Source organism: Anopheles coustani, chromosome 2 (assembly GCF_943734705.1).
Source record: "Anopheles coustani chromosome 2, idAnoCousDA_361_x.2, whole genome shotgun sequence".
In the NCBI taxonomy this organism is placed as follows: Eukaryota; Metazoa; Arthropoda; class Insecta; order Diptera; family Culicidae; genus Anopheles; species Anopheles coustani.
This window is the reverse complement of record NC_071289.1, coordinates 84,529,371-84,555,770: the sequence shown is the minus strand read 5'-3', so window position 1 is coordinate 84,555,770 and position 26,400 is coordinate 84,529,371. Positions and strand designations below refer to the sequence as shown.

At 42.3% G+C, this 26,400-nt stretch overlaps 4 protein-coding genes across 5 annotated transcripts in view; 1 reads left to right on the top strand and 3 right to left on the bottom strand.

The window, feature by feature from the left end:
- The window catches only part of LOC131262395 (homeotic protein proboscipedia), a 30,320-nt gene extending 19,395 nt beyond the window's left edge, over positions 1-10,925 (bottom strand). Inside the window, exons 1-2 of the mRNA XM_058264389.1 lie at positions 10,836-10,925; positions 8,924-9,540 (exon numbers count right to left, since the gene is read on the bottom strand). Of these exons, the coding sequence (XP_058120372.1) occupies positions 8,924-9,003 (80 nt within the window). The 5' untranslated portion in view covers positions 9,004-9,540; positions 10,836-10,925. The remainder of the gene's footprint in view (positions 1-8,923; positions 9,541-10,835) is intronic.
- A 398-nt stretch (positions 10,926-11,323) lies between these two features.
- Positions 11,324-12,241, top strand: LOC131263756 (fas-associated death domain protein). The gene is made up of 2 exons (XM_058266012.1): positions 11,324-11,690; positions 11,754-12,241. The coding sequence occupies exons 1-2, from the start codon at positions 11,345-11,347 to the stop codon at positions 12,131-12,133; spliced, it is 726 nt and encodes a 241-aa protein (XP_058121995.1). The 5' UTR covers positions 11,324-11,344; the 3' UTR covers positions 12,134-12,241.
- A 261-nt stretch (positions 12,242-12,502) lies between these two features.
- LOC131262735 (eukaryotic translation initiation factor 4E1) lies at positions 12,503-15,477 on the bottom strand. Of its 2 annotated transcripts, none has more exons than XM_058264800.1 (4): positions 15,381-15,477; positions 14,014-14,403; positions 13,843-13,930; positions 12,503-13,776 (listed from the first exon to the last, which is right to left on the bottom strand). In XM_058264800.1, exons 1-4 carry the CDS (start codon positions 15,408-15,410, stop codon positions 13,619-13,621), a joined length of 666 nt encoding a protein of 221 aa, XP_058120783.1. In that variant the 5' UTR covers positions 15,411-15,477; the 3' UTR covers positions 12,503-13,618. The 2 variants fall into 2 exon arrangements, with proteins under 2 accessions (XP_058120783.1, XP_058120784.1); XM_058264801.1 differs by having other exon boundaries at positions 14,014-14,400; positions 15,381-15,467.
- Positions 15,478-20,257: 4,780 nt separating this feature from the next.
- LOC131262108 (sestrin homolog) overlaps positions 20,258-26,400 on the bottom strand; it is a 31,694-nt gene continuing 25,551 nt past the window's right edge. The window contains exons 3-8 of the mRNA XM_058264031.1: positions 24,738-24,902; positions 23,747-23,929; positions 23,407-23,650; positions 23,013-23,322; positions 22,636-22,930; positions 20,258-22,554 (exon numbers count right to left, since the gene is read on the bottom strand). Of these exons, the coding sequence (XP_058120014.1) occupies positions 22,468-22,554; positions 22,636-22,930; positions 23,013-23,322; positions 23,407-23,650; positions 23,747-23,929; positions 24,738-24,902 (1,284 nt within the window). The 3' untranslated portion in view covers positions 20,258-22,467. The remainder of the gene's footprint in view (positions 22,555-22,635; positions 22,931-23,012; positions 23,323-23,406; positions 23,651-23,746; positions 23,930-24,737; positions 24,903-26,400) is intronic.

The following is a 26,400-nucleotide window of genomic DNA, read 5'->3' as shown; positions in this document are numbered from 1 at the left end:
CGCAAAACGTGCAGTTTGCAGCCGGTGGTCGCGATGTCACACACCCCTTCTTTTCCTCCCAGCTGCGTCGGTCGATCGACCAATACATCACACGCCCTCTTCTTAAGCTCGATCTTCGGGAGCGACGATAAGCGACTGGAGTAATGTGGCAAGCCGCGAAATATGCCACTACTTTCCACAAGCTTCATCCGACCGGGGGACCCACCCACTGCGATTCACCACCATTGTGCCAGAGGGCGGCAGGTGTTTTGAAGGTGGATTTATTTTGCAATCACCAACCGACCGGTGGTGGCCATCGTGTCGTCGTCGTCGTCGCATTGTCGCCGCCTTGGGTGACATCACATTGACGTCAGCGGGAATTGGTGGCTGTCCGGGGAGGGAAAAAAATGGGCGTAGATTAGTACTAGTTTCGATTGCAATCTCTTACTTCCATTCTCGTCGTTAACCTGCTCCACCCGATCCGTCGATTGGGTCAACGACGGTTCTAATGAGACGCCAGATAACGACGATCTGAGAAGTGCTCGTATGCACCCGGGTGTTGCACGGTTTACGGGCCCATTTACATCATCGCTCAATTTGAAAGCAATTCCATACCAGGCGAGAAGGCGACGAGTGTCGGCATAGGATAATTTATCTTTCCGGCAATTTCAGTAAAGTAAGATAATGTCATTACGGTAATATGCATTCAAAGTTTTCTTTGCACCTGGGAAAACGCGATAATTCAAAAATTAATACCGGAATGCTGGAAACTTGCAACTTTGCAACCGACTCAGAATATAACCCATTGAAGACATTACACGGACAGTCCGATTTCCTTTAGTCTCTATTGGTTCTCTGAGCGATCGATTAAACCATCAATGCCACAGCTGTCGAATTTATAGAGGAAAAAGCCTAAATTATTGGCCGAATGGGCAAGTGAATGGGAAAAAATCTGCGCGAGGTCAACTCACCGTATGGCACTCTACAATAAATGGGAAATCGAAACGTAACCTTTATAAAACCGCCTTTGGAGACGTAAATCCAAGGCAACAATAAAAATCCTATCAGTGGTGACGGACGGCTTCAGCCAACAGGTGATTTTTAAATCTGGTATATGAGAACAAATTCGTGTCAAAACAACTTCTTTCACGACTCAAACGAAATGCTTAGTTAGTTCGTTAAATAAGCACAAGCGACTCAGTAATGCGTACAAGTTTCAATTTTGTGAAAAACATACAGTGCTGCAAATAAGTTGCTCGAGCTTACCGAAATATGTATTCCAAAAGCTTTTGCACAATTCTAACGGTTCTTCTAAATGAGCCAACGCAAGTATTTAAAATTTGCATTTAAAAAAATTGACAAATTTTAACGACTTTCAATGCAAAAACGGAAAACGCTGGCAATTTTCAGCTGAAAGCAAAATAAAGAGTAGCATTTCTGTTAAATTTAGAACAAGCTCAAGTGTATCATGCAAATGGAATCCGCCATGGCCAAAACACTAAACCATTACGTTTGGTTGTGTGTTAAAACAACTAGCTTTATTGCGGACCACGTGACCAAAGATTATTTAAAGCCAGACGGCGACAAGTGGTAAAAAAACCCTGGTACTTTATATTACTTTTGGAGCTGGTTACAGTATATTTAAAATGTTTTGGGGTCCCTTTACTCCCTTAGGACGCCATATCGTGGCTGAAAACCAGCGAGAAGGATTTGCACAAAGTCGCTGTTCTTCCTGTCAAGACTTTCGGCGTATGGAGAAGTGTATAGTGTGCAGTGTCTTCCGGAATTAAGCAACTTTATAAGAAAACATCATAAAGAGTACGATCCAGAAACCTGACCACAGTAAATCATGCCCTAAGATCATCGGAGGAAATGAACGGGTCAAATATAATTGAAATACTCCACACTGCTAACCCTCCTTATGTCTCCCAACTACAACCAATCGAAAAAAACTTTTTCAACAGTTAAAGGTAGGACCTATCCTAACATTTTAAAGTCCAAACGAAGTAGCATTTGGTCATGAATGCCTCACAACTAAAAAACATCATTACAAGATTGGTTTTGTCGCTTACTGGCCGGCGGACTATTTTTTAAAGGTACTAAAAAGATGTAACATTACAATTAGTTAGCTAATTTGAAGCATCTCCAAAGTATATTTTCGATGTTTCCAAGTACTTTGAAGCTACTTTCAAGCATCTCCAAAGTACATTTTCGGTATACCCAAGTTGAATACAATTAGTTAGTTCATTTTATTAACTAACTAATTGTAATTTCTTCGTTTAATTAGCTTGGTTAACGTTTTTCTTATAGCCGATGAAAATTTGGCAATTTTTTTTAATGCCAACGTTTTTTCAGAATGTTCGCACAGCTATCGGACTTGGATTTATCCAGCAAGTGAAGCTTCTACTTAACCTTTGAAGCTCATTTGTTAGATGCTAACGTGAAAACCCGAGCGTTTAGTGCTTAATAACTTTGCCAGTACTAGAAATTCTCCTCGTCAGTGACGATTCACGCAGACGTTGTCGTGTTTGCTACTCTTCAGACATCTTTATCAACACCTCGCTTTTACGAGACTGGATCGAGCTTAGGGGGGGAAAGCTAAAAGAAATAACAAAACCAAGCCACATTCAAACTCCATTCTGGAGTCTCCATGGGAGACGAGTACGTCCGGGCACAACGTCGAGGGCTGCACTTTAGCAATAAATTATATAATTTTTGCTGCACCATTCAATGCAGTACTTCCATCCCATCGACGTTGGAAACGATTGGAGAGAGTTGTTGGCGTTGGTTGAACGTCTATCTGTTGAATAAAATATAGACAGAGGTGGAGTGAGGGGAGCCTAAGCCTCAGATTACATTATTTTCGCAACCAAAGACTAAGGACCGGCGTGTCCCTGTCAAGGTCTGCGTGGTGACTGACATGCATTTACCGGCGGCTTAGCTTTCGATGTAACGGAAGGTAAATTTGATTAGACATAGTCGGGACAATCAAGCAAGCCCTCTCGCGCTACTTAAATCCCCGACGATCGTAATTCCGCCATCAAACAAAGGGATTGCGAAAAAGAAACAATCGAGTTAAACGTAGCAATTTCATTTGAAACAATGTTCCGCCACGCTAGGTACAAATCAAACCCATCCGCTGTTGCTCCGGGTGCTTGGCACATTCGCTAATTGATAATTTATCAGAAAATGGACTATACAAAACTTGATATGATAAAATCACCACGGTTACTTGAAGAGAACACAACAATCGTCGTTTGCGTTATCAACGGCGAGGAAAAGCTCCGTTTCGGTTTTTTCGGACGCGGGGCCAAGGTGTGGTCGCTCTTGGAAGGAGAATTGTGTCACAGTTCCAGTGCTCCCAGCCAGAGACTGCACCTCCTGCCAATTTCTCGGGAATCCCGGGAATAAATTAAACGCAAATCTAAATACCACGCGGACCACATGAAATCGTCCCGCGGTTAGCCCACCGAGATTCTTCTGTTTATCTTTGACCAAGCCCAGAGATGCAGCTACCGCGTAGTCACCACACCGCCCGTGGACTCTCCCGACCAGCGTGCATATCATGTCGTTAATCTCCGACAACATTTGGGTAGGCATAAAGCGGGGGGATATGGATGCTTATCCGATGTCGCTACCGGTGTTCCACCGTGGCCACCACGGGTTTACGAAAAGCTTGAAAGATAAAACGGAGCCCGATTGCGTTGTGTTTACCTGTTTGCACTGATAACATAGACACACGCAGACCGCGGGTCCGGACACGAGGGGTGAGGGTATGTTGTGCTGGGGTAAACACGGAACAGCATTACAGTACATCTACGGCATCTCCCTTCGGTTGGATGACTCCAGCATTCGACCAGAGAGGGCGGCTTTGTTGTTGGTTTGGGGCGGGTTTGTGCGCTTAGTGCACGTGCCGTGTTGCCCTCCCGGTGGATTGAGAATTTTATGCCACGAGCACGAGGTAATTTAATATTGCATCGGGCACGTTCCCGCAGCATCTGGTGCCCCGTTTCCTTCCCCTCCCCAGTTCCGAGGGGTGTACCACTTTACGCCGGTTTCAGTTAGTCGCGAACCTTGACATGCTCACTTCCGCATGAGTAACCCTTTCCGCGGGAACGACTTTGGCCGACGATCGTTCGAAGCAGATCGATTGCACCGAGAAAGCCGGAAGCAACGTTCGATCGGGAGGAAAGCTCACCAACAGAAACTCGGTCAACTGGAAATAGGAACAGACCGCACTCGAAGGGGATAAGGGCGTTTGTCGTTGTATCATTCTCCACCGACGAATCCCCATAGTTGCACCATTTCCTTTCTATTTGACTTTGTAATACGAGGGTTGCCTTTTAAGTTTCGGGATATGGAAAAACTAGTGATGCAATCTACCAACTAACAATTTTATCGTAAAGTTTGACTTTTTTGAGGTTATCCGTTCTTAGAACGTTTTGACATACGAACGCTATTTGTGTTGTTACAAAAATGTTTAAAGTTTCAATCAACACGAGTCTTTTTTGAGAGATCTTCGCTTCTTCAGGTGTTGAAAATCGTTGACCTCTAAGTTTATTTTTTACGTACGGGAATTTAAAGAAGTTATTTGGTGCTAGATCTAGGACTATATGGCGGATAACTCATCAAATCGATGTTTTGAGTACTCAAAACTGCAGTTTTTGAGCCGATGTGTGAGAGCTCGCATTGTCGTGGTGACGGGTGATCCGTCGACGGCGGTTGAATTTCTTGATTTCTTGGAAGACAACTGGCAAACAAATTGTTGTGTACTACTCAGAATAGACTGTTCTGCGTTGTTCTAGAGGTTTGGTTGCGATATATCCAGTTTTTCCGAAAAAAACATGCGACCATTTGCTTCGAAGTGCTTCGCGCGTGAACAACTTTGGTTGGATTCGGCTCATCTTGAAACACCACATACACTGGGCCCAAAGTTAATCCGGACGCTCAAAAAATGACCATGCGTCCGACTTTGTGGTCGATTTTAGAGTACTTAGAATTGATAACAATGATTTTTGTTCATTGCATCTTCTGGGTGCACCTTCTTCCTAAAAGAACGGTGAAAAAAATCGTACCCAAGCGGCGCAATAAACAATAGAGTGGAAAAAGTCAGAATTTTGACGGCCAATCGCAAAGTCGGACAGTTATATTTCATCGTACTTTTGTTAGCTAAAGTGGTGTGTAAGTTAGTTTCGACACTTTATATTTGTTATTATCGATGCAGACGGCTCTTGGGCATCGTTAGAAGCACTCGGATGATTCGATTTATTATTTTACTGAAGTTTTTATTGAAATATGCGTCACACTACTTTGTTGGAACGAACTATCATCATTTATCCATTATAACGATGGAAAAAGATTTCAAAACATATGAAATTAGACTAACATTAGCAAACTAACAGATTCAGACATCATTAAAAAGTATATAACATCAAAAAGTATTGTAAAATCACCAAAGAACTGCTCTTTGCAGCACACAATTCGGGAAAGGGGAGGAAGAACCAATCGATTCAACCCTTTTACTACTCCCGTAGATCTAAAAGAAACTTTACTAAAAGTGTTTGTTAAGTGCTCTAACTATTAGGAACTATTTACACTGGAATGGGCTGCATGCCAGAACCCCAGGAAAGAAATCATTAATATCGGAGAAAAATTGACAACTGATGTGTCAGAGCTGATGTCATTTAATATAATAATTTGAGGAACAAATTATATCATTCTACGTCGAAAAGATAGTTAAAATTAAACAATCATGATATTTTGTGCAAGTCCTGTTTACAGTTGACACAAAAATTAGCAATTTTTTCTCAGATAGATGGCGATACATATGGTGCGTTCGAGGGAAAGTGTTTAACCAAAACTGTCCGAGTTGTTGAAGGTTCCTTAATAATATGACAGAGCATGTTGGCTAAAGGAGTTGGAAAATTACATAATATTAGGGGTAGTAGATGAGAATTAGTAGACGAGCAATAGTAAATGGGTTACATTAAATGGTTTATCGAATCATTCTACCTTCCCTTTCCCGAAATGTGTGCTGCAAAAAGCAGTTCTTTGGTGATTTTACGATACTTTTTGAAGTTTTATACTTTTTAATGATGTCTGAAATTGTTAGTTTGCTAATGTAAGTCTAATTTCATATGTTTTTAAAAACTTTTTCAATCGTTATGATGGGTAAATGATGATGTTTCGTTCCAACAAAGTAGTGTGACGAATATTTCAATAAAAACTTCAGTAAAATAATAAATCGAATCATCCGAGTGCTGCTAACGATGCCCAAGAGCCGTCTGCATCGATAATAACAAATATAAAGTGTCGAAACTAACTTACACACCACTTTAGCTAACAAACGTACGATGAAATATAACTGTCCGACTTTGCGATTGGCCATCAAAATTCTGACTTTTTCCACTCTATTGTTTATTGCACCGCTTGGGTACGATTTTTTTCACCGTTCTTTTTGCACGTACTTCGTAGGAAGGTGCACCAAGAAGATGCAATGAACAAAAATCATTGTTATCAATTCTAAGTACTCTAAAATCGACCACAAAGTCGGACGCATGCTCATTTTTTGAGCGTCCGGATTAACTTTGGGCCCAGTGTATAGCCGATTGCAGTTTAGTTTCGGGCTCATTCACGTAAATCCACAACTCATCACCTGTCACGATATTAAAGACGAGTTTTGAAGCACCTCAATAGTATTTTTCGAGCATTTCTTCCAACCACTCGACACGAGTCTTTTTTTGAGAGATTGACAAATTGTGTGGAATCCAACACGAGCAAATTTTTTTAACAGTTAAATGTTCATGCAATATTAAGTATATGCTGGTCCCAGTAATACCTAAGGTTGTCTCTATCTCACAAAAAGTCACATGACGATCTTGCAATATCCGTTCACGCATAGCATCAATGTTTTTTAGAACAACAACTGATTTTGGACGACCTTCACGAAAATCATCTTGGAGTGAACTCCGATCACGATTTAATTCTCCAAATCATCAATAAATACTGATCATTGATGGAGCTTCATCGTCAAAAGTTGAATTAAGTTCATTCATGCACAACTGCTGTGTCAATTCACGTCGAAAGTTGCAAAAAATAATTGCCCGAAAATGTCCACGACCCAATTCCACATTTTGGCGGACATTGACACTTTTAACATTTTTTTAACAACGCAAATAGCGCTCGTATGTCAAAACGTTCTGAGTACGTATAACTTCAAAAACGCCAAACTTTACGATAAAATTGTTAGTTGGTAGATTGCATCACCAGTTTTTTCAAATCCCGAAACTTAAAAGGCAACCCTCGTACTAGTTAGAGTATACTTTCTCCGAACTGCACTGAAGTCCTTAAGCAGCTTTGTCAAATTGGTTTTGTTTCGACCAAATTCACCCACGTGTTCAAATTCGCTTTCTTCCAAGGAAACAACCAAAGAATCACGATTTAACGACGTTATATAAAGCGGAAGGAAACTTCCACAGGAGATTAGGTGAGGTTACAAAATGCTAGAGAAGCAGATCACAATGAAGCAAATGTGAAACTAGTCCTTTGTTTGATGTCGCATACTTTCGGAGGATACTTTCTAGATTTAAGATAAAGTTTTACGTAACCGTGGTGGATATTTGCAATGCACATAAAATCAGCCAATGACCAATGATGGCTGTTACATACGACAGACTGAGAAGCTGGATGCCTCAAATGCCAGCGAAAAGTTATCGTAATTCAACCAAACTGAAACAAATTATCTTAAACATATCTTTCTTATTGAGTCCAAAACATTAGTTGTTTAGGAGGCATTTTCTGATGCGACACCGCACTTATCGTGGAGAAAGTTGCATCCTTCGGCCAGTTTAGGCAGGTAAGTAGGTGGTGGTACTTGGGCAGTGATGCTTGCGTCGGACAGAAGTCAAACTAATTAAGAAGCAACAATTATCACCTTTAGCAGAGAAACTGGCCTCTTGACTGGGCTTTTGCGTCGCGGTCTAGTCATGGACCTGAGAGTTGTCGCGTGTGTTGAGTACAATGATGGTTTCATTTAACGGATGTTGCAAATGTTCGAAGAAATAAAAGCTAAAGAGGCTTAGGCTAGAGCCAAGAATTAATTAAGTAGTCTCAACGGGACTACAACCTAAGTTTAAAAATAAAAGAATTGACAACTGAGATCAGCTGAATTACACTGAAAAATACGTGTTTGATGACACAGCCTGTCCAGAACACATCACATTCATAAATACATGTCCATGAAACAGTTCTGTAAGATACATTAAAAAGAAATAAGTATTCGTCAGCAGGGGTCACTGAATAGAAATATTCGTACTTCACCTTGAACGTTAAAAAATCTCCATTAGTTGTGCTGTATTTACAACTGCCTTCATGGGAGGAATTTCATGGCATACAGCAATGGCATTGTCTTTTGAAATGTTAACTATTCCGGAACTATTGCGAACGAGCGTTAAACCTTTTTTGTTATTTACCATGAAACACCGCTTCCACGCTGACAATGCCCCGGACAGGAACATTTCAGGGACAGAAAATTCTTCTCTAATCTCTTCCCTAATGGCCCCGGTGTGGAAGAAGATATGCCGTAGAAAACGCAGCCAGCCAAAGGTGTCGAGGAAACAGGTTCCCCGATCGTCCCGATGCGACATTAAAACCGGACAGCAGCGGTAATAGCGGAAGTCAGAGCAACCTTTGAAATGGCAGAGCGAAGAAGATGGAACAAAAAAAAGGGGGAAACGCCTGCTACGATGGAGATACACTTTATCGCCAAGCTATGAAACTAGTAGAGTCGCAAAAAAAAAGTAAAATCCAGTCAGCGCAACCCTCGGGAACCGGTTCCCGGATGGACCGGACGGGCTTCTCTCCCGCGATCTAATACCTGCCCGTTCCAACAGACGCACGGAGACGCGCAAACAGGGTAGGTTTAATCCACCCCACATTCCCTTACCTGGTGTGCGTTAGCATCCCGGACGAGTTCCAGTCCACATTCTCGATATCGGACGACGTTTTCCCATTCGATATCGACATCTTGTTCCGGTCCGGATTCGCGTATTCGATGGGGCGTCCGCTTTGCTTTGCGCTGGAGTGCTCCTCACTAGTGGCCCTTTCACCAGTCGTTTCCTTTCGGTGCGTGGGATGGTGCGTTTTTCTCGACCAAAATTGCTGCTTTTCACTGCTCCAACAGCATTTGCGGCGTCGGGCGTTAATGGCCTTCAATCCGCGCTTCAACCGCTGACCATGGCCAATTATCTATGGCACCGGCCAGCCCCCTTTGGGGTGCGTGTACACGATGAGGGGGCAACCCGCTAGGTCACGAAATTTCCCTGCACATACACGCAAACAACACACGGGCCGGATCTTTCTTTGCTGCTTCTCTCGATTCTAGTTTCACTGTATCCACATTCGATGACCTTTCCGCTTCGCTTCGATACACGATACGGTTGAAATTGTGTATATTTAGAACACACTCATTTGACGTTTGGTTGTTGATGTTGGGTTTTATTCCTTTTCTTATTGAACGATGTTTGTTAGAATCTAATCACCAGCTACACTTTTTCTAAAGCACTTAAAAAAAGGAAACAAAATTGGATAAATAGGATTAACACGACCGCACCTGAAAAAGCAAACACGCATACCGGCAGGTGATAACAATCGACGCCTGCCATGCACACGGGAAGGGGAGCTTTCCGTATTCGGGTTCTGATTCAATTCAAAACCTGCCGCCCCCATGCGCGAAGGGTAATTCAAAACCACAACGGATGGAATCCCGGAAAGTGCGATATTCCCCGGACAAAACGATGGAAATCCAGAAGCACCACAATGCACATACACACACCCACGCACAACGTACGCACACACAATGCACCGATGGAAAATGTTTTTCCATTTGGGTACTTTCGCAGCACAATGGGGACACTTCTTTCACTTCACCTAGGGCGCTACGGATTTGCCTGTACGATTACATAAAACAGCAGCCATACATCGAACCGACCGTACATCGGGACGCGATGGGATGAAAATATTTACATTCTACCGTGCGCGGTTCATCTGCGATGCTACTCAGTTCCACATCTCCTCACCGTTTCTCTCGACTACGTAGGCAACGACGTTGATGATGCTGGTAAAGACGATGCATATGGCATGAGCAACCTGCCAACTTGATGCGAACTAAACGCACTTCCGCCGTGACGAAAGAGAACCCCACTTGGTGTGTCACGGCTGCTGCGATCGATTACCGTGCGGGTGGTTGTTGATACACGGACACATTGCATATCGGGGTTTCCGAGCGCAATATGACGGCGACCTTCCAAACGCTGCTCGCCGTACGCATGCACACACTTTTTCCAGCTCAATTTGAGGGTGTTGTTTGGGACCCCGGGTCGTAGAACGGGCCCGAAAATGTACACGTTTCCACCTTTTCGCCAGGAACACACAACGCGGTGGCAGCGGATGCGGATGCCGTCTGGCACAACAATGTGCGCAAAATTTTACACTCGTGCTCTCTTCTCACTGCGTTGGGAAAACTTTCAATATGGTCGACGCCATAGTAGCGTCACAGAGTGGTTGCTTGGATGTTGGCTTTCTGTTTAATTTAGTTTCCTAACTCACAGAGCGAGCGAAACGTAATCACCATTCTTCCCTCAGGCACACTTTAGGCTCAGTGTATGTTGTTACAGATTGGTTCTTGTTTGAGGAGCTTCATCAAACTTTCACAAGCAGATTTTTCCCACGACATCACCGTCCGCGAAAGCTGCTTGTTTGCTCAAAAGCAACACCGATTTTATTATCTCCGCCTTATCATTACACTCTGACGGTCGGTTATCAAAAACCGACACGGGCTTCGCGAACGGTTAATTTACTCAGTTATTGCTCAGCTGATGAGTGCGCCGAAGACTCGATATAACAAGCGCTTGGCAGTCCACCAACGACCGCTACGTGTTCTCGACTGCTCAGCCACTTGACGAAGACTGTACTTCAGTCGGGGCAGAAAAGTACATTGTTTTTGTTTTGAACTACGAACTTCCATCCCCACTACCATTACGGTTTTCTGTTCGTGTCGCGATCTTGCGAGAAACGGGCTGTTGTTCGTGTCGCTTGTTTGCATTCGAGCCAGGTCCAATATCCCGCCGATTTCGATGTATTCAGTTCTTAAAGGACGAATAATTATCAGAACTATCACCTGAAAATATTAAAATATATATTTAAAACTATCATACACCTAGATTAACAAAACATCTATCACGAACAACCTTATGCAAACACGGCAGTATAAACGCGACGTCTCGTGACAGGCGCGCAAATGTATTTGGCAGTTCTTTCCGAAAAGCTGTTTTCTTTTCCGCCCGCGTATCACCCACAACAATTTCCGATGGAAATATTCGTTCAGGATCGTGTTTTGTACGAACAGTTGTGCAAGGACTATTTGAACTTAAAACTGTTGGCACAGAATGCATGCACCAGCCCCGAGCGCTTGGAACGGTGCAAACAGCTCATCTGGGAGGATGTCCACTCGAGAAGGAAACTGAGTAGGGTGGCTAGTTTCGAGGATCTTCTGCAGTTGTTGGAGCAGCGAAATCTTCTCAGTCTCCTGAAACCGGAGGTCATAGAGCGGCTCGAGCTGGTACTAAGTTCGGATGATATTGCAAAGGCTGTCAAGTTGTACCGGCAAACAATCAGCTCACACTATCCAGCAATAAGGAGATTCTATCTGGAAGGTTGGTTTCACTACTTTCATAATCTACATTAAAATAATAACCTTTCTCTAATACTTTCTACAGATCTCCGTCAACGTGATCGTAGATCGTTGCTCGAAAAAGAGGTGGAAAAGATAAAGTTAGCAGAACAAAGCACCGTTTCCGCATTTCATGGAAAGTACCTCCAGCAGCGAGAAGCTATATACAGTTTACTACAGAATCAAGTCGGAAAAGAATGGAGGGTCTTCGGCAGATACCTTAACATCGCGGAAGCTGAGTTAGATGAAATCAACGAGCGTCATAGAAACGATTTAAAGAGTCGAATATACGAGATGCTAATAGGTGTGGAGCAAAAATTGGGCGAAAGTTCTGGGGAACAATTTATTTCTACCTTAACGAAAGCTTTGGAAAACATCCGGAGAAAGGATTTGAAACGAAAGGTGGAAAATATGCTTGATGTTTAAAGTGCCATCATCATTCGAGCAAAGTCTTACATTAGTTAAGTTTTTATTACAAATCTACTCACACGCGTCAGGGATATAAGCAATAATTTCTCAGAGTATCACATGAGGAAGGGAGAAATTATGATTTGAGAAATATATACTGCTATCTTTTATGAGCAACGATATTTATCTACAAAACAGTAAATTCCTTGATTATTTCGGTGATAGTACGCAATCAGCATACAATATTTCCTTTCAAATATGACATTAAAGTTTAACTCACCAAACACTCATTAAAACAAAGAATGGCAAAACATTTATTACAACTTTCTTTGTTCTTTTAACTGATTAGTTATTAAGGGACAAATAATTGGATGCAAAACAAACAAATAACACTACCAAGGATATTTATTTCAAGTTCTTTATTTCTGTAACGATTTTTTTTACTGAATAATTTACGATACAATTTGCATTAACATAAAAAAGTAATATAGTTGGTATTACAAATTAATCAATCAGCAACAGCAGCCGTTTCTATTTATGTATATGGGGGAGGTTTATAATCAATGTATGCATAAAAGGTAGCCATAATTAGTAGATAATTCCATTATACATGTGGTCATATAAAGAGCGCACAAATCCATTCCCTGGTATGCCCTAGATATCAATACGATCCAGCGCAAAACTCATTACACGTGTGCAAGGAAGCGTGTATACGGGCGAAAGTGCTGTGCTTTGCCCTACTCTCTAATCGATGCGTGCAATTCACCGTCTAGTACGTTTCCTTCCCACAAGCAAAGCACCACAACGACAACCAAGGAGAACTTTGTTGATGCTGTTTTACAATATTCAACCAAAATCCTTTAACCTACGCAAACCAAGCGAAGCAGTTTGTAATGAGCATTTCAATCGTGATGGGGCATTCCACGGCAAAAAAGAACCGTTGCTACGCAACCCACGTGCATCCTACACTGCTATCCATAAGATCGAAAGTATCAGAACTGCTCAACCAAGCAGAAACGGCAAAGAACCAATTAATTGGAGACGGGGCAGATATTTGCTGATTGAACACAGGCGGTTTTTAGTCGATTGGGTGGTACTAATCTGACACGTGTAAATGTGTAACTTCGAATGACCCCACTCTGAGTGGAAAAGTCGAAATCTTGTTTTCTCGCGAGCTAACCCTAAAGACATGTTATACAGCCAATAGTTCGTTCGTTCCATCTCTCGTGAATTCGAATTCCATCCCGCGGTCTTCTTTCGACCAATCTCCTGCTCACCATCTGTGATCATTTGAATAGTAAATTCTTTTTCAATTCGCATGCCGATGCTAGCTAACGTTATCCTAGTTCATAAAAAAATCGTTTCCTTACTACACTGTGGTTTTTCACAGTGTCACCACATCCTCATACATCTCCTATTTCATCATCCTATAGGGGCATATCCTCATTCACGTTCACACACCTGGTGTATAATGGTACAATATGATAAGCTACGCATTCTCTATTAGACAGAGTAAGTTGCCTTTGTGGACGAGCCCGATTTGATCATAGTGTCCTTGTGGTTCTGATAATAGATCTGTGCACGAAGACCTAACCGTTCCTTGTAGGTGCGTCCGATGTCCATCACCGCCTCTCGGTTCTGAAAGTTAGCAGTCCAGATAGCTACGAGGATTAAAAAAGAAATGTAAATAAAATTTGAACCACTTCCGACGCCGCACGCAGACTCACAAATTTTATCGATCTTTTGGCGAACATTTACAATTGCGCCACAGATGTCGTCCGAGTGTTCGAAACTTTCTCCAATGAGACACAAGGCCTAGATAAATGAATCAAATGGAAAAAAATATAAATATGTAATGCTGGAAACTACCTCCAGTGATTTGGAAAGCATGGACCTACCGTGTCCAACCAATACTTGTCCGAAAGATGCTTGTTCATGTTGACCGTCCATCGGCCACCGCGATTGTTTGCCTCATCTTCCCACATCGGGCGGATGTGCGACTTGAACAGCATGTAATCTGTGCCTACTTTGATCTCGGACGGTCCACGGATGTGATTGTACAGGCTCCAGAAGTCCTCGACGGTGGAGAAACTCGCTACTTCGTTCATCGACTCGGCCCATGACTTCGAACGGTCCAGTTCTAGGTACCACAGTGTCCAGGTGTGTTGCAGCGGGTGCTTAATGAGGTTTTCCGGATCGATCGTTTCGGCTGCAGCACCCGGTTGCTCTGTAAGCGTTTGGATCTGGTTCTGACTACTGCTCTGCTCCGAGCTCTCTGAGCTTTGCTGCTGCATGGAGAAGATGAAGAAAAGTTGTATTACCATATTACTCGATTATTCGACTTGGTAGAGAATTTTTGCTATTACGAAATGGCAGCGATGGCGGTATGGGTAAAAATCGAAGTTCAAAGGTATCTCCAGCATTCTTGCGTTGTTTCGTGCAACTTTGTTCGAGATGAAACCTTAACTGATTGCTCTCAACTGACAATTACCAACGAAGTCTCGGGTGTAAGTAGGTTGCTAGATCATTATCCTTCGTTCTATTCTACTAACTACCATGGAAACTGCAATGTTACGAATAATCTAAAAAATATACTCGCTGCCGCTCGGTTTATTTCATACCCGCACGTATCCACGTGAATTGCATAGAGAAAAAAAGGGAAAGTGTCAGTCGACCTTCTCTTTTTCCCTTTCAGTTCTGTATGTTCCATTTCCATTCCGCTGCAATCCGGATGACTTGTCAAGGGGCGCAGTAACTGCTGCAAGCTATAACCTCAAAAAATGCATCGGGGAAGTCCCGGAACGCAGGGAACCATCAAGACCGCGTCACGCGCCCGACAAATCAGCCGACACTGATAACAACTGGCGCTGGTTCACAACGCCGTCAAGGCTGTCCGATTTTCTCAATATATGCTCCATATTTGGTATTTCATGTATTGAGAGCATCGAGGCATTTCTTTTCGCGCTTTTTTCTTTGAGCTACACACGTTCTTAAATCATCAGCCCGTGCACTTTGAACTCTTTTCTGCAGATCTTCCAACATGTACCACCTGTAGCAGACCGGACAGCAGAATTGTGCACGAGGATTCAATATGGAGTTTTAGCCATGTTACATTATGCAAAGGCACTGACTGGTCCCTCGTCGGCACTAGCTCGCTGTACTTTGCCAATTAGAAGGTTATCTACGGCGCTACACGTACACAAAATGCATCAAACGAAACAAACCACACAGCTAATCGGGACCAAACACCCCAAGGATCAATTACCTCGACTTCTTCACTAGATTTTCCAGCCATTTTGCTCGCTATTTTAACTTTAATTGCACCAAACCACCACTCTTTTCGCACTGGATGATGAGGGAAATTTGTAGTGTTGGCAGAATCGGGATTCAGAAGATTCGAAGATTCGACCCCTTGACGGATTAAAAAGACTCGGGTTCCAAAGATTTATCCCATTTGACGGATTCCACTAATTTGATAAGATTGGGATTCGAATCAGATTTGATTTGTTTGTGATTCGTATCAGATTTGATTTGTTTGGGACTCGATTTGATTCGGTTCAGACTATATCGCAATCTATTTGAATGTGATATACAGGCTGGCCCCGGTTTTCGCCACCAAACGGGACTTTGACAGCGACGAAAACCAAGGCTAGCGGACTACAGTTCTTACGTTTATAATACCTACTCAAGACTTGAAAGACACAAAACAAAAGTTGGATGTGTACATTATTCTCATCTGAATTTTTAGTGATTAATATGAAGGTGTTCTAGAAACTATAACAAAGTTTGTGTATTTAATCATCAAATCAATGTCCATCAAACAATGCCGTTTAGGTTTACAATAATACATTCAGTGCTTCAATTGGAAGATATTTTTTATTGTGCAAAGTAGTCTGAAGCAGAAAACCTGCACTACTCGTTTATGAGTCCATGTTCGGATCTTCTGTCATACAAAATGCAATGAATCATATGAGTAAAGAACAAAGCACGCTACTATAAACCCGCTTCGAACGATTTGTCAAACGACGAGAACCGAGGCTGACGAAAACCGGGGCCAGCCTGTAACTCGATCTAGACACGAGGTGAGTTGAAACAAATCATATGAAAAATTGGCATGTTAGATGTGCATGTATGATACGATTGATTGGGATTCGGATTCGGAGATCTGGATCTCCAAAGATTGGAATCCCAACCGGGAATTGATTTTCCCAACACCAGAAATTTGGGCAGTTACGAAGAGTTACATCCTTTGACAGCTAATGTCAAGAGATAACGCCATTCCGACAAGCAAGGTGAACACATGATTGTTCTTGTCGTGTGGGTTGTATATACCGTGGACAAACGTAACGCATTAGTAGAGTTGAAAATGCGCTTCAGTTAACCGTCACCCGTTCAACCAAACCTACATACGTAAACGTTCAACCGGACTACCCGGGTAGTCCATACATTTTGTATGGGAGACTCCGTTTTGCTGTACTTAAGACTTAATAACTTTTTATCTAGACGTCGGATCGATTTGAAATTTTCAGTGAAGATACTTGAAAGTGTTTCCCACAATGTTGTGTAGTTTTTATAATTTTAAAAATTCATTAAGTATGTTAATTTGAGGTTCCAAAAAATTTCACCATTCACATCTATGACCGAAACCTGTGTAGCTTCAACATTTTAGATAAGAGTTTGCATTTTATGTATTTCAGTATACGTATCTTTGATCATTGAATCTTAATTACTTGAAATTTTCAGAAATTTATTAAATTTTTTTAAACATGTTTTAGAAATGTTCAAGTAGGATTGTTTCATTCGAAAACACGAATTCGATAATTTAAACATTTATGCCTTACGTTTAGGCATTAAAATCTTAGTCTAATATTAAACACAAGTATGCTATACATCATTTTGTTCAGAAAATGTGCGCCACAAACACGTTTATTAATCCGTTTCTAGTCGACTATGTGTGTGATTCAAAGTACAACAAAAGTTAAGTAATAGTGAGCGTTATGGAAAAACTCAATTCTTTGAATAGATAAAACCGAACAGACTTATAGAAGAATTACTAGGAACAGCATTTCTGACGAAAAAAGAATTAAATAACGGACAATACTTTGTTCCCAGTTGAAGCATGAAGATAGCATGAAGCGACTGAGAGTTTATTAATTTTTACAATATTTTATGCAATTTTCCAAAACATTTCAAGTAGTTAAGTATCTACGAGCAAATATATCAGTACTAAAATACAGAAAAAGCAAACTTCTATGTAAATTATATGAACTACACAGATAAATGGTTGTAGATGTGAATGGTGAAATTTTTTGGAACCTCAAATTAACATACTTAATGAATTTTTAAAATTATAAAAACTACACAATATTTTGGGAAACACCCTCAAGTATCTTCACTGAAAATTTCAAATCGATCCGACATCTAGATAAAAAGTTATTAAGTCTTAAGTACAGCAAAACGGAGTCTCCCATACAAAATGTATGGACTACCCGGGTAGTCCGGTTGAACGTTTGAGGGGTATCAACCAAAAACCGCAAATAAAAATTATTTCAATTCCTTGGAAAATTTTTTTTCTTCAGCAAAACGATCGAAAATGAATTTTTCTAGGTATTCTAAAAATTTCATGCCGATACGTCAATCCAATCAAAAGTTAGAACAAAACAAAACTCCAAAAACTACCCGGGTAGGCGGTTGAACGGGTGACGGTTAAGCACCGGTTTTCAATAATATCATAAAATTGCAGCAAAAGCTGAAGTTACAATTAATTAATGCACAGTATTAACGGACATAAACCTGATAAATGGTCTATAACAAATATACACATACCAACCATGCACATACCCAACCAACGAAAATTTGTGTGTGTGCTGTTTATGTTTAAAATGGATTGAAATCGCTACAAACGAGTAATTGTTTTATTTTATTTATTATTACCATATATTTACTCCTACTAGAGTATTTAGTTGTGTACTCTAAACCAAATTAACGGTTTATGAAACGTGACATGCAACATTTCACTCGGCTTCGAAATCCTCGCTACCAGAACCATTCGGTTTGAGGTCGATCAACTGAACCGAGGGTGGTAGTCCTACTAAAGTTCGTAGGGCGTTTGCGTAAACGAGCTTCGCAGCAGTCAGACGCTTTCTGGCAATATTTTCCTCAGCCAGCTTCTTTTGTTCCTTTTCCATCAGCATTACCGCGATCTTCGTCTTTGCGCGGCTAAGCCGAGCCGCTTCCGTGTTTCGCCGACGTTGCTCCGCCTGCGATGGTGTACGTGCTGGCACCGGAAACTTGCGAGCCATGTTCTTGTGGTACACCAGCGGAACTTCGCAATTTTCCAACGCGATCATTGTGTTCCAACGACGTAGTGAAATTTTTCCATTCGCGCGTGGTACCAGGTTTTGAATCTCCGAAGAACCTATGGTTGCTCGCCTTGCTGTCGGGTCCGGGAAAACCAACGTTTCGCTTGACTCGGAGCATTCGCTCTGGTGCGACATGGTTTCACTGTGCTCACTGTCACACGCGATCTGCAAACGGCATTCTTCGGCGGAAGTATCCTCGCTGCTGCTAGTTATGGTGTTAGCATCCGGAGAGTGTATGTTTTCTGCATGTTCCCGTTGGAGGCGGGACCAGTCCAGCGACAAGCACACACGGTGATCGTCACTAGCTTCATGCTTACGGGCTGGCGAGTTGCTGTACCGGAATACCACGATCGGCTCTGGAATTTCAGGATCGATCTCCTGTTTTGGTTTAAAACGAGCAGACATACTTGAATACTGTCTAGCTTCGAGACTGTATCGCTGCGATGAGGGCCAAATTAAACTGTGGCTCCAACACGAGCTCGATCGGACGTGAACTCCACGATTGGCGAGAATATACTGTGTGTCTGCTGCTTCCTTGGAAAGAGGTAAGAAAACAATAGCTTTTACCCCAGCGTATATACCTAGGAAACATCAATCTCGACCAGCAATATAACACTATCTAAACAGGATAGGACTTGCCATCCGATCTCGGCTTGCTGTTTTACTTTACAGACTGCAAATGCTACAAAATACACTTCGATGCTCCGTTTTATCGGAGTTGCTTAAACAATCGATGATTCTGCCATTTTTAGAATTTTCAAAATCTAGATTATTGGCACTTTTTATGGGTACGTTGACAAAACTATTACCCGCAGCAGCATACCAAACGAGATCGCTTACTTAGGAAAAAAAATCAAGGGTAGAATTCTTCCACTTTTAAATACCTGGTCGTCCGTTTACCATTTTAGATGTAGAACGGTGTTTGAGTTTGGATTTTTTTTAAATTAAATTTCGGATTATTTAGGAATGAAAGAGATAAGAAATTCGAACGTGGTGTTGTGTTTATAAAATTTTGTTTGTTTTATTCCTACAAATCCTGCCGAATTGATACATCGATTCGCTCCGGTTGCGCGCTTAATACGTGATCATGGCGGTATACACTTAATTTTATCTGCATCCGCTCCTCCTCAACTCCCTGGATGTACAACAATATTTAGTGTCTCTGCAAACGCTGCATATTTTGATTGATCGATACGCTTCCAATCACTGTAGCACCTAGTATTCTATCGCTTCTTTTTCGCAACAATGAGACACCCTTTTCGCGTTTTCCCACGTTCGGTGTACTGTGTTTTTACTTCTTTTACAGAAAGGCACAACATCGACAATGTAATAACGGCGTTATTTGATGTACAGACGCACATTAATCAGGGGAGAAAACTATAGGACTTGATCGATGGCTTATTACCACCCTTATTCCACGATCGCCTTCTTTGTACAAGATATAAAATAAGCATGAGGTTTTCATGTTTACTCTGTTTTTGATTCGTGTGTAATATGATTCTTTCTCGATCGGTAGTTTTTTGTGATCGCGGTTCTTTCTTCCTTCTTTTTTTTTGGTTTTGGCACAAATATAATCACAATGTCCAACCGTATGCGCCGCGTCCGAATTTATTCCGACGTGCTGGTATTGTTTATAGTTTAAATTGATTCGTATGATTTCATTTACGTATCTCATCAAGCTTCATGCAACCAATACAAATTCCACCTCTGTGCAGAAGCGCAAGATTAGGCTCGCATCCTTACCACGGCGTACATAGAAAGCGCACATTACACGATGCTCTATACGTTATAAAATTTATTGATCATTATATTTTTTTTACAAATCGTCATATTTTCTTCAAACTTCTCTTCACGTAAGCTTATATTCTTACCTCGCAGAAATTGTCTCAATCGATGCAGTTTTAGTAGTTTCGTTTCTTTTCAAACTCTTTTCCCGCTTCACCATGCATGCTTCCGACGGCCAACCGGGTTGGCAGCCTTAACACATGATGTTGTCGAGGAAATATGCTAGATTCTCATACTCTCGTTCCTTCTAAGCGATGGTTCGTACGTCTCCTGTCTCCTACCAGACAATTCGATTCGCCGACGGCGAACAAACAACGTTTGATGTGGTGAAATATTCTAAAACAAAAATGCACCAACATTAAATCCTTACTGGCGAAACTGATCGTGCTACATCAGTGGACTAGTTTGCTCTCGCTTTCCGTAACCTTCACTCTGCTCGCATTATCACAATACGCCGTTCAACTACCGATCGCGCAGGCAAAACAAATGCGATGGATTGTCTGCAATCGAATCAAATGGAGGAGCAAATCGCTAGCTGCTTCCGCTGTCTTGGCAGATCGCAGCGAGAAAGGTACATAATATCATTCAGTTTTTGCTGTTTTTTTTGTTTTTGCATGGACGTGAAGGTCGAAGTGCAGTTTTTTTCTTGTGGCTACTTGGCGACACTAGCTTACACCGGGGAGCTGTACAATTTTCTGTCCGGCGGTACGGAAGTTCAAAAAAGAAAATGAATGGTTGACAATGAGACACTTTACTGTACAAATATGTTTACTGACCATTGATTGAGTAGAAATTAAACGAATAATTAAAAATATAAAGCTTTTCTACTCTCCTAGTTTGTTACTTCACCTCCATTTGGTGGCGTATCGTCGTTGATGTTACATAGAGAAGGAAAAACAGAAGAAAACCACCGAATTTTAATTATGAGCCATCGCGGATTTGTCACCATCGTATGCACTTGAAATTCACGATCCGGGTTTTGAGCTGATTCTTACTATTCGACGCGAGTCGTCGATGAATTCAATAGAAATTCATTTGATAGAATTTCAGCTAGACAAATTGTACAGATCGTATCAAAACGCATCAAATAATAAGAATAAGCTCAATTATTCGACAACCTGATGTAGCAGCAATGAATAAAAAAAAACAAACACAAGTAAAACCTTATCACAGTGAGATCAGAATGGGGTGGTTTTCCTACTTATTATGCCACTTAGATCGGGGTCCTTACTCGCAAGGCTGTCGCTTCTTGCTTCGATACCTTACTTACGTTTTTCCCTGATTAGACATTAGATCTTCGTCAAGAGTTGCAAGGGAGTTAATAAAAAAAATAAACAAACCATCATCCAAAAATAGACAACGTCCTGAATCTCTCCCTGATGCTAGCATAAACTGTGTGTGTGTGTGTTGTAGGCCTGAGTATGGTGCTCCATTCTGTAGCACGCTATTACGTTTGTCTTGTGTTTCTGTTTCGCGAAAGTATACGATCTCACCACAGTGGGCTCTCTCAACATTGCATTGTTCGCGTTTGCCTGTTAGAAATAGAGTTTTCCATAAAAAAAAAATAATAAAAACGTTGGCGGCCGTTCGCTCTTGCTCTTGGTAGCATTATCCTTTTCGACGTCACGTAGAAAAGAGCGTTAGTATAGTAATAGTTATAATTATATATCACCCATCGTAATATTCCTTATGCTTGCACATCACTCCGGTCCAGCCAAGGCTCCGGCATCGTTTGCTCTCCCCCTCCACTCTTTGCCACCATTCTCGTGAACCTGCCTCACCTTCTCGTACGCAACGTATGTTTCCACCTCATATGCGCAACCAACAACGCGTCAGACCGTACAATATAGTTAACAACAATAACACAACATCAACATCCATTCCATCCTTTCCACAAACAATCTTCGTAATAAAAACAAATACACCTTTGCCCTGAATGTTTCACAAATCCTGACCCTCTCCCTGCTACACACCCTCCTTCACGCTAGCGATCGTCGATCCATCCTTCTTTTCCTATCACGCGTCCCCGTATCCTTCCCTTACCAATTCGTCGCGATGGCGACTAATCCTTCCTTATCGCAAAACAACCCACAAACATTCGTTCAGCCAACGGGAACCAACGGGCCAGGTGGGGGAGGGAGAGGACAGGCAGGCATCACAAAACTGGCCAACGGCATCCTAATTCTTCATATCGGTGGGTGCCAATCATGTCATGTATCGCATAATTTCTCGTAAGGCGTACAGCAGCTCCGCCTGGTTGCGGGCTTCCAAGATCATAAGATTGATGTGAACCTGAACACGACAAACAGAGGTATAACGACCACGTGGTTAGAATGTGCTGAAGGAAGGCAAAGGGGGAAAGTTGCTACCTACCTTCTCACTGTGCTGCAGCTCCACGAGCACGCTGTCGTAATCGAGCTTGGTGATCCGCTCCGGGAAGCAGCAGGCCGTCTTGATGAACATCTTCAACGAGCGATCGAGCAGCTGGTTCACTTCGCCGTAGTCGTAGTCGTCGTGGCGTATGCCGTAGATGCACTGGATGTAGTTCCAGATGGCGCGCCGAAACTTGGACGTGTCGACGTTCGTGCGACCCGCGATCGTGTAGTACGTCAGGTTGTACGCCGCCCGGAACTTTTCGTCGAGGTAGAACCCGACATCATTGTACAGCCTGACAAAAAAAAAGAAAATATAAAACATCCAAGGGGTTAGTTGCTACTGTCAAGGTTTAGTTTAAAAGATCCCCTACACACCTATTCACTAGTGAGTATCCATGGTCATCCCAGGAGTAGTCCTGTATCCGGAACGTTTGCGGAATGTTTTCCGCACCGCGCCGCGCAAAGTCCTGATATGTGAAGCTGGGATCGTCCACGTAGCGGCCGAGCTGCTGCGGGACTTCCGCCGGTGCGTCCCGGATGACCGGGGGCAGCTCGGCCGCCTGCTGCTCCACATGCTTGAACCGGTTGCTCAGCTCGGTTTCGCTGCACGCTTCGTCATTCTTCTCCGACAGACGCTTCATGCGTTGCATCAGTGCATCGACGGTCACTTCCGGACGGATGTTGCCTACCGGGTTGAAATAGATACTTTATTTAAAATTCTAGAAACAATGGGAAAATGTTCGCGTAGCCCAAAGCCCGATTGCCCTACCATCGTCTCCGTTCTGGGGATGGCTGTCTGGGTGCTGAGAATTGTACAGATCATTCAGACGGTTGAAGGCAGTCTTCTGGGTGAGAACGTTGTTGTTTTCGATGACTTTGTGACTAATGCCGTCCAGCTCCTGCGTGAGCCCGCAGGAAAACACGAACGAGGACAGCGAGTGGTAGTGGGCGATCAGCACGATTGCGTGCACCACTTCCGAGAGGGACCAACTGTTCTGGCCTTTCGTCAGGCGCTGTTGAGGAATGAGTTTGAGAGCAAACATACGAGCCACATTAGTTATTTGTAGAGGAAGGCGGTGAACCTGACACTGAATACGACAAAAATGTACCTCGATGTGTCCCTTGTTGAGCAGCCATGGACGGTGGGCTAGAATTTTGTTGATGTCAGAGATGGCACGTAGTTTGGCGGGGATGTGCTCGAGACCGTTCAGCCAGCTCGGATCACCGCCGTTCCTCAGGAAGACGTCCTCGTACAGGTTCACTAGGTACGTGCACTTATGGCGGGCAGCGGCCTGGAGAAATTGAAAGTAAAAGCGATTACTTCCGGTGCTACCTCGTGATCAATCTTTTTTTTCACATTAAAGCCTAATACTATTTAGATTTACAAGGCATTTAGTTTGGCCTTTTGAAAACAAATGCAACTGGAATGCCAAATTGTGTAAATTGATTAACTTAACCTATAATTAATAATATTAACCTATAATAGAGAATCGAAAAACAACAATTAAAATTTAATTATTAATTAATAATTAAAAAAAAAGAAAAAAATATATGGTTTGATCTTTTCAAAATAAATTATTTTACGCGTTCAAATAACTCGCCTTCAACCTAAGCAAGCTTAAAAAAAATCCGATCTTGATAAAATTGAAACATTTCAAAATAGGAAGAACAATATTACAATATACATGTATATGTAATATCGTTTGATCTTTTTGACATTACGTTTGTATTATAAAATCTTATATGGAGCGATCAGTTTATATCGTTTTCATCCTAAACAAACTTTTAAAACAAAAATGTTAATAAATAAATATTAAATGTTATTTATATTAGTAAATAACATTAGAAAAAACTCAAATTATTGCTAAGAAACTTCAAACGATCTATAAGTTTGAAATATGTTATTTTCGTAAATGTATTTAACCTGTAATTAATGACAATTTTAAAGACAATGAGAACATAATTTGGAAAATGATCCATTTTATCTGATAACGTTGATTCATTTCATTCCTTTATAGTTAGAGTGCACCATTTTTGTCATTCCTAAACGGTCATTTAAAATGGTCCACCTGTAAAAGGTAGATGTTCCAAACAACTTACCATAATCGCAATGTAGTTCCTATAGTCGTACGGCAGCGGTCCATCGCACTGCAGCACAAACTTTTGCGTACTGAGAAAGTGGTCCAGATAGCGCGGATGATAGGCGATCACCTTGGTGACATGGTCCAGATTCGAGTTGTCCGTCGGGGAGTTCTTTGAGCCATACTGCAGAAAAATAAAGAGAAACGTAGAACACGGGGTGGGATTTAAAAAAAACATTCCAATGACGGCACGCATGCATACTGGAGCATAATCGTAGGGTTTATGGAGTTTTGGTTCGTGATTACCAACTGCAACGGAATCGGTTCATTAAAAAGCGAAAGGAAAACATCCCGACGCGATCGTTTGCGCGCGCCTGGTTTGCTACCGAGGACGGTTGTTGTCCCCCAGCGAAATTATCTCCCCACGCGACCCGAATCGGTCTTCGTGTCCTGATAAGTAGAGACCCGCCGCATTGACGTCAATTTCGAACGAATCTGCAGGGGGATGAGATTTGCAGCCTAGAGAGTCCCGTAGGTTCTTGACCCTTTCATGTGTTTTTCTTCAGTGATCGTAAGGACCAATTATTTCCCGGCTGTTCCGAAAGTGATAAGATAACCCACCACCACAACAGCATCGATCGAGGATGAACGCCCCGACAAAATGCTTACGAAGCCGTTCGCTCGAACCATTTTCCCATTTCCCTCCACCGGGTTTGCATTTTCCCAACCCATCATCGACGGGGCCGAAAATGGGGAGCTTCTACCCCCAATCAGCTGTAATTTGACAGGGAAGTATGTAAGTAAACACTTGCCGTACACTCTGACCGTGCCCTTTCGTGCACGTCATTCTCTGGGCCGGTCAGATTGGAGCGGGTGTTTGGTCCGGGTAAAAATAACATCCATCCGACGGACGTAAGCTGCCATAGTTTGACCCGGTGCTGCCGGCTTACACCGGTGCACGATCGTAAACATCCGATCGCTGTTTGCGCGGTTCAATGAGCAGAATAAAAAGCGTGCTGTTTGTTGTTGTTCAACTTCCTTGTGACGGGCAAAAATGAAGCCCCACTTTTGGGTCCGTTGAGGTTTTAGTACATTTTTAGTATCACCCCAAAAATGGTGGGAATATCAAGTTATCATCCGACCCTACAAGTAACTCACACACAATGTTTTATTAGTCTATATTGCCACTGTGGCAACAAGACAACAGCTGGCGAGCGGGCACATGTAACGACATGTTGTTGCTCAAAGGGTTTGCCTCCTTTCCATCTATAGCTCGGCAAACATGGCACCTTCGGTGGACATTCTTGGCTAGGAAAACCAACCACCGCCGTAGAAAAAGTACACCTATATATTTATATGGCATCCGGAACTCGTTGTTGCCGTCAACATTTGCCTTCTCTTTTGCAAATTTAAATCCCGCACCCGGTGCGATATGGACACCAAACCGCGAGCACTTCGCAGTAAACTGATAGGAACACACATCGCCGATCCGCACGGTAAACAAGGTCAATGTGACAATGTCCTTCGCCACCGGTTGCTAGGAGTCCCATTCCACGCGTGTCAATCCCTCACCTCTGTTTTAGAAACTGTGTAAGTCACAAAATAGTTACTCAAACAACAAAAAAAGGAAAGGAATAAGAGAACCATTCCGGGTTGAGATAAGCGTGAAATGTTCTTGTTTT

Bases quoted from the DNA above. Each gene is read 5' to 3' on its own strand.
- LOC131263756 (XM_058266012.1), top strand. From the start codon at position 11,345: ATGGAAATATTCGTTCAGGATCGTGTTTTGTACGAACAGTTGTGCAAG. The intron at 11,691-11,753 runs GTTGGTTTCACT...TACTTTCTACAG, and splicing joins AAGGAGATTCTATCTGGAAG to ATCTCCGTCAACGTGATCGT.
- LOC131262735 (XM_058264800.1), bottom strand. From the start codon at position 15,410: ATGGCTGGAAAATCTAGTGAAGAAGTCGAG. The intron at 13,931-14,013 runs GTAGGTCCATGC...TCATTTATCTAG, and splicing joins ACAAGTATTGGTTGGACACG to GCCTTGTGTCTCATTGGAGA. The intron at 13,777-13,842 runs GTGAGTCTGCGT...TAATCCTCGTAG, and splicing joins CCAAAAGATCGATAAAATTT to CTATCTGGACTGCTAACTTT.